The 6,687-nt window shown below is 45.0% G+C and overlaps 1 protein-coding gene across 1 annotated transcript; it reads right to left on the reverse strand.

Annotated features, from left to right (window-relative positions):
• Window positions 1-937: 937 nt before the first annotated feature.
• On the reverse strand, window positions 938-4,181 carry LOC124698272 (endoglucanase 9-like). The gene is made up of 6 exons (XM_047230774.1): window positions 3,800-4,181; window positions 3,088-3,395; window positions 2,516-2,989; window positions 1,692-1,827; window positions 1,439-1,611; window positions 938-1,345 (listed from the first exon to the last, which is right to left on the reverse strand). The coding sequence occupies exons 1-6, from the start codon at window positions 4,179-4,181 to the stop codon at window positions 938-940; spliced, it is 1,881 nt and encodes a 626-aa protein (XP_047086730.1).
• Window positions 4,182-6,687: the final 2,506 nt, after the last annotated feature.

A 6,687-nucleotide genomic window follows, 5' to 3' on the forward strand; every position in this document is an offset into this window, starting at 1 on the left:
CTGAAAATCGACTTTTAAACACGAGAGCATATGCTCCTGCTACCCATAAAAACTTTTAAAATATCAAAATAATCTAAACAAAAATTTAGCGTGTATATGTCGATATTATATGTGTGCATGCCAAATTTCGCAAAAAACTGATATTTTCTCTATCCTGCGTATAAAAGATAAAGAAATGTGCTGTAAAATATTTTTTAAAACACCAAATTTAGTCTTTTTTTTCATACGACAGACGAAATGTCGGTTTTTCATGAAACGACCCTCTAAGCACCTATGATCTCAAGATGTACATGTCAAAATTTTCAAGTGTCTCAAAGAAGGTGTCCGCAGCTGCTTGATGATGCTTGATGATTTTCTCATCTTCTAGGGTTGAAGTGTCTGATGTGTGTGTTGTTGGGTTGAGATTCGTTGTTTATGTGTTTTTATCGGGTTTCTTTGTGAGGTGTTGATCCAGACATCAGGGTTCTAGATTGTAGTGTGTTTTGGGGTGTTTGTTTGAGTAGAGAGGCAACCTTAAGAGTTTTATGCTTGGGAAGAGCCAACATGTGACCTTGTTGTAGCGGTTTTTGCCCGGTTTTCCATCAATTAACTGGGCATTTTCTTCTTAATTAATGGATGAGGCAAAGCTTTTGCCTCCGTTTCAAAAAAAAAAAAAATCAGAATTTTTTTACCATTTTTTAACTAAGCTTAAAAGAACATTTCAAAAACCGAGAGCATATGCTCCCAGGGTGCAAACGCCTCGTCGCGCTATAGCCCAATACTTAAAACTTCAACAACTAGACAAGGGAAACTACCACTAACTTAGAGCATAAATGTTTCATACAACGTCATAGTTCTTACATGGCGATGTGCTAATATGTTATTGTCATTATACTACACTAAAAGTAATAATAGAACTAGTTATCTAATCTCCTTCGCTGTCCTAAACGCCAGTTCGTCATGGTTTCCATGGTGCTGGAGGCGGCGGGGGAGAAGGGAACATCGGCGGAACAGCAGAGAACATGGTGTTCCTGTCCACTCCATGGCCTTCGCCCGACAATGCGACCAATGCAGCGACTAGACCAGCATTGCCAGCTAGGGTTGCTTCTGTGTAGTTGCGGTTCTTCCGGGTATCTTTGAAGCCGTCATGGCGATCAGGACCAGCCACCATAGCTCCATTAATGATATTAGGATTGGCCTTCTTGCTGTCCCTCCAGTGCCACCCTCCTGTGCAGCCACGGTGACCACCTTTCTTCGGGATCGAGGCACCACGGTGATGAACATTCTTAGGGTAACGTTTTCCATACCCAATGGTCCCAACCACATAGCTCATCTTCAAATGATTTTTGCCCAAGATGTACTCAATCTGATAAAAGAAAAAGTAGCAAATCATAAACAGGAGTCCAAAGTGCAGTCCACCATACCAAGATATTCATATATTCGAATGCTAGAAATTTACCTGAGTCCTTGCAAAACTCCGAAGAACCTCAATTGAGTAGAAATGGGGGCCACAATACCACCCAGGGGTATCTGCAGCTTCAAGATAGTCACTGAACACGGTCGCAAGGAATGCAGCATTGGCGACATACTGGAGAGGTTGTGGCATCCCGTGATTCAACTGTATCAAACCACCTGTGGTGCAAATAAATTCAGTAAACTGCTCCATGTGACCAATTAGTAGTAATGTGATATAAATGGTTGACTGTTGATACCTTTTGTTCTGTTGAAAGATTTAAAAAACGGAAGGTAAGAGCACATGATAATGTTTGTTTGATTGTGGAACGTCCTCAACATCTCTTCATATGGATACTTAGGACTCAAGAAGAGCCTTAACCGGCTCAGAAGAACCTGGAACACGTAAGTAAATCCACTCAATACCCAGGACTGAAGGATAGCCTTAACCAGCTCAGAAGAGAGTTTTTCTTTATGGAATCCTACTGTATAGCTAATGGACAGTGGTTTGCTTGGATTATCACATGGCTCAGAGCCTCTATCAAGCAGATTGGGAAAACAAATCATGTCAGATAGTAAATAATACTCCGTACTAGTATTCATTATTTACTTGCAAGCATATGCGGCCGACTCTGCCAATAACTAAGTGAAGTTCTACTAGTTAATCCAAAACGTTGGGTCCATGTGGAAGTCTGTTTTCATTATGGCTGTCCATTTCAAGGATAAGAATTTCGAAATACAGAAGACGAAGACATGACTAGGGTACCAACAGAACTCTTATTATATCCACCAAGCTGTAAAACTTCTGTTCTATAATCGTAAATGCCCAGTAGTTGGCCACCACCAATAGATACTTAACAAATGGTAGAGCAAGTTGACTACATGCTAAATTACTACTGCAACAAAACAAGGTGAGGTTATTATAAAGAAAATTGGTGATTCGGCCCACAGTACTATATTCTAACAGTCAGCATGTAGATTATGGAATCTACTTGACTAGTAATAGACAAATTAAAATGCCAGCACAGGTCAACATGGGGAATGTCTCTAGTATTAAATTAAACCAAGCTACATTGATTTTTACCTGTGCACCAGGGAGCTTATTGTTCCAGCTGAAGACCCCATAGTTCGGACCACCTGAGAAAGCACCAGCCCTCTTTGCAAGCTTGGGATCAGTAACCCGCTGCAGGTATGATTCATTGCCTGTCGCGAGGTACATCCACGTACCACCCCACACAGCTTCATCAAAGTAGTTGGTTGAATTGTAGAGCTTCGCAGCATCTGATCCGCGTGGACTATAGCTCCCACTCCCGCGTTTATTTCTATCGCTTGCAAATTTCCAGACGGTGGTAGCACCATGTAACAGCTTGTGCGAGTAAGCCCTGTTATCCTTGAATACGATGGATGCTGCGGCCAATGCCGCGGCCATCTCTCCAGCAAGATCGGGGCAACTGTGGCATTCGGTGACTGGTCGCGGGTAGTCGATTTCCTCTGGCCTCATCCAACAATACTGGTCGTTGGGCTGAGTCGAGCCAGATGCCGTTGCAGCACTACCCACCTGTGCCGTCAACAAAATTCACATAAGCAGTGAATGAAGAGCATGAACTAGACCCTCTTTATGTCATTATGTATACATATTTGTACAGTTGGTTTTACCTGTGCGACCAATCGATCAATGGTATCTGCGGTGGAGTTGAAGGTCTTCAATAAGTAATCGGCCCCCCACTTGATGGTGTCACGGACATGGCCAAGTTCCCCAGCAGCCTCGTACTTGGCACTGTACTCAATGACGCTCCAGCTGAGGAGGGTCATGGAGAAGGCAGCTGGGAAGTTGAACTTGATGGCGTCCCCTGCGTCGTAGTACCCACCGGAGAGGTCTCGCCGGAATGACTGGTCAGAGCGTCCGTCCTTCAGGCACGAGTCGCCGCGCCATGGTACATTGTTGTGCTTCGGCAGCTTTCCGGCTGAAGAAAGTTTGCAGAGCAGACATGTCAAAAAATTGTTTTCAGTTTCCTTCCGAATGGATCTGAATGCTGGGAGGGTTTCAGGCAACTGGCCTCTCCCATTTCAGGCACGCGACAGAGAAAAGCGAGCTATTAACGCGTAGAAAATTGAATCCTTGGAATGAAACCAGCATTTCAATCCAACGGGAAGGAAACCCAAATGACGAATTTACAGCCACGAAACCAGCAGAAGAAGAAGATGGAAAATCTGCTGTTATGCTTTTTGGCACAGGTCGAACGCGAAATAACCCCCAAATCAAAACCGAAATCGCCGCCGCCCCAACATAAAAAATCTAATCTTCCCCGCAGATTAACGAACTGCAGAACATCATAGCAGAGGGGAGGGGGGGGAGACTCTGACTCACATTTCTGCGCATTGAAGAACATGAGCGCCTTGCGCAGCGCGACGGTGTACTGGTCCGGCGGCGGGGGCGGGGCGTGGTGCCTGGGGATGGCCTTGGCGATCCCGGCGGCGACCCCGGCGAGCGCGGCGGCGGCGAGGAGCACCCCGACGGTCCAGAGGAAGATCTTGCGGCTGACGAGGAGGCAGCCGAGGTCGACGTACCTCTTCTTCTTGCGGCCCTGGTCGCCGGGCCCGGCGAGCAGCCAGCTCTGCTGCGTCTCGTCGAGCGTCCGCGACAGCGCCGCCCGGTCCAGGTCCATGTTCCGGCTGCGGTCGTCGTCCGTGGCCGAGTCGTGGCATATCTCCAGCGGGCCGCCCCAGGGGTCCCTCCCGTACATGCTCATCCCGCCGACCCACCTGATCCCGCGAAATCCCTAGCGATCCCGGCAATGGCACAGGCGCGCCGCCGCCGCCGCCTCCTTGGTGGTTCTTGGAATGGAAATGGAAGAGGGGGAGGATGAATGGGGGTTTTGCGTGCGCAGCCGCGTGCCGGGACGAGCTGGGTGAATTGGGGAAGTGGGATTTAGTGTGGGAAGTGTGTATTAGGGATGGGGACGCGTCGTACTTTGGCCGTTTGCTTAACCAAGTACTAGTGTCGCTTGAGTGTGGTGTGGTGGTGCGCGACAGCGATGTATGCTTACGAGGTAACCTTTTTCTTGTTTGACCCCGGTCGTGTGGTTTAGCGAGGGGAAACAGTTTTAATTTAATTGTTTCCTCCTCGGCAGTTTTTAGTGCTGGGCTGCTTGTCTTTGTTTATAGTGGGCGGTATCTCTGTCAGAGTCTCAGAGAGTTCTCTCCGTTTGTTTATCACGTCTGATTTATAGGTCTGAGATAAATCAATAGAAAATGTCACGACATTCTGTAGAGCCGTTCAATATGGGGAATCAAGCTGCGCAATCTCCGCAGCGATCACGTGAAATTTGTGGGTTTGAAATGGTAAACTTTTCCGTGATTCAGTTGCTTCAAATTACTCGAGGGTGCTTGAGGACACCTTGCTCCAGTCCAGCCTCTGTCAGCGTGGAAGCTCCTGGATTTGGTTAAGTGGAATGAGTTGCACACAGCTGGTATGAACACCACCGAGACAGACAATATAGTACAACGCAACGCGGCTTGACGATCGTTTTAAGGAAGAAACAGCCCACGATCCAGTTTGCATATATAATCGTCCACAGGATAAGGAAGCGAGAGGGGCCAGCTTTCTCTTTTAACTTTGATGTGAGACTGGAAAGCTAGCTAGCTGTTTCTATTAAAAATATAAGTAAATTACTGAATAATTTAATTCGAAATAATAAACGATATAGCATGAGCATACAAACAGTAATTAAATTAATCATGCATATATACTAACGTGTAGACGAATAAATTGCATCTAAACAAACCGAACACATCTACTCCAAACGGTAGAAATTCTAGCAAAATCTGATCAAGAGAGAAGAGAGTCACATATGGCAGTTTGAGCAGCAGCGGCGACGGCAACACTGTTCGCCTCGATGTTGTCGATCATGTTTAGGTTGCCGGATAGATTGTTCACGTTCGGGAGGAAGTCGACTATTGAAAACTTACCGTGTTCCGAGTTATCGCGCGTAAGCGCTCCCCAAAAACCATATCGCCCCTCACCCGTACACATCTACGAGAGATGGGTTTGGAGGATCGTATGGGAAGATCATGGCTACAGGTTCTGGAAGGAGGTAGTTGCATGCGTTGTTGTCTTGCGGCTAGGGTTTACATCTCGGATTATATAATGTCGGCTCGGTAGGTTTGTGGGACGCAACCCACATACGAGTCAAGAGACCCACGATCAAGAGAAAGTCGAAACAATTGAGTAACGTGTCGTTAATGTCTCATATTAGGTAAGATAATTTGCCCTTTGATTCAATATACTATTTTTCCGTCTTTACCACGCATTATTGTATGCGCTTCTAGAGGAGTACATATACTAGAAGTAAATTATAGTCGCTTTCTTTTGAATCACAAAATTTGATTAGAAGGATAGAAATGCCATGAGGGTGGGAAAAGAAAAAAACATTTTTTAAAAAAATTAGTTCTACTTTTTTGCAATTTTCTTAATTTATTTTCTACTATTCCTTCGTTTTTTACAAAATATTTTTTATAGAATACTTTTAAATAAAATACAATTGTCAACGTAAAATCTTGTCTTATAAATCACTCAAACTCTCCACGACATGCATTGTAGTAGGACATATAATTTATTGGGTGTGTCTATGTCTCAGTTAACTGAGATTTTCTTAAGTCTCAGTCAATTTAGAAAAGTGCAACTACATTTCAAAGAAAAGTGCAACTCGGTCTAGTTGCACATTTCTGGCAGAAAAGTGCAATTGCACTTTTTTAACAGAAAAGTGTAACTCAAGTAGTTTTTTGTAAGTGACTTAGACTTACGAAAATCTCAGTTGACTGAGACATAGCAAAACCGTAATTTATTTAGAATTTTATATTGAGCTATAGGCCAAGATCCAATCGCCAAATTCCAACACTTTCGAGTTTGCCCCGCTTTCCAGCCCGCTCGGTCGTTGCTTAATCCGGGATGCAATGCAATCGGTGTGCTGAGCTGTGGAGCAATCTTATCGCTGAAGTCATTGTGATCAATCGATGCGCGCTTTTCTTTCTGCAATATCAACAACGGCTTCTTTTTCCACCTTTCCTTTTGCAGCCCAAACAAAACATTATGCCGATTCACTGTTCTACCCATCCTTGACCTTAATCGTTGCTAGCTTGCTGGATACACCGAAGCATCGCCTGTTGCGTGCGGAACCACCGCCATAACCAATTCGGGCTTCGGTAGTGCGATCGATCTACTCAAGAAAGAAAAGGGCACGTGACGATTTACATAAA

This window comes from Lolium rigidum, chromosome 3 (assembly GCF_022539505.1).
Source record: "Lolium rigidum isolate FL_2022 chromosome 3, APGP_CSIRO_Lrig_0.1, whole genome shotgun sequence".
In the NCBI taxonomy this organism is placed as follows: domain Eukaryota; kingdom Viridiplantae; phylum Streptophyta; class Magnoliopsida; order Poales; family Poaceae; genus Lolium; species Lolium rigidum.

Excerpts from the sequence above, each read along its gene's own strand:
- LOC124698272 (XM_047230774.1), bottom strand. The coding sequence starts at position 4,181 with ATGAGCATGTACGGGAGGGACCCCTGGGGCGGCCCGCTGGAGATATGC. Across the intron at positions 1,828-2,515 it reads ATAAGCTCCCTGGTGCACAG|GTTCTTCTGAGCCGGTTAAG; the intron begins GTAAAAATCAAT and ends TACGTGTTCCAG. Across the intron at positions 1,346-1,438 it reads GGAGTTTTGCAAGGACTCAG|ATTGAGTACATCTTGGGCAA; the intron begins GTAAATTTCTAG and ends TTCTTTTATCAG.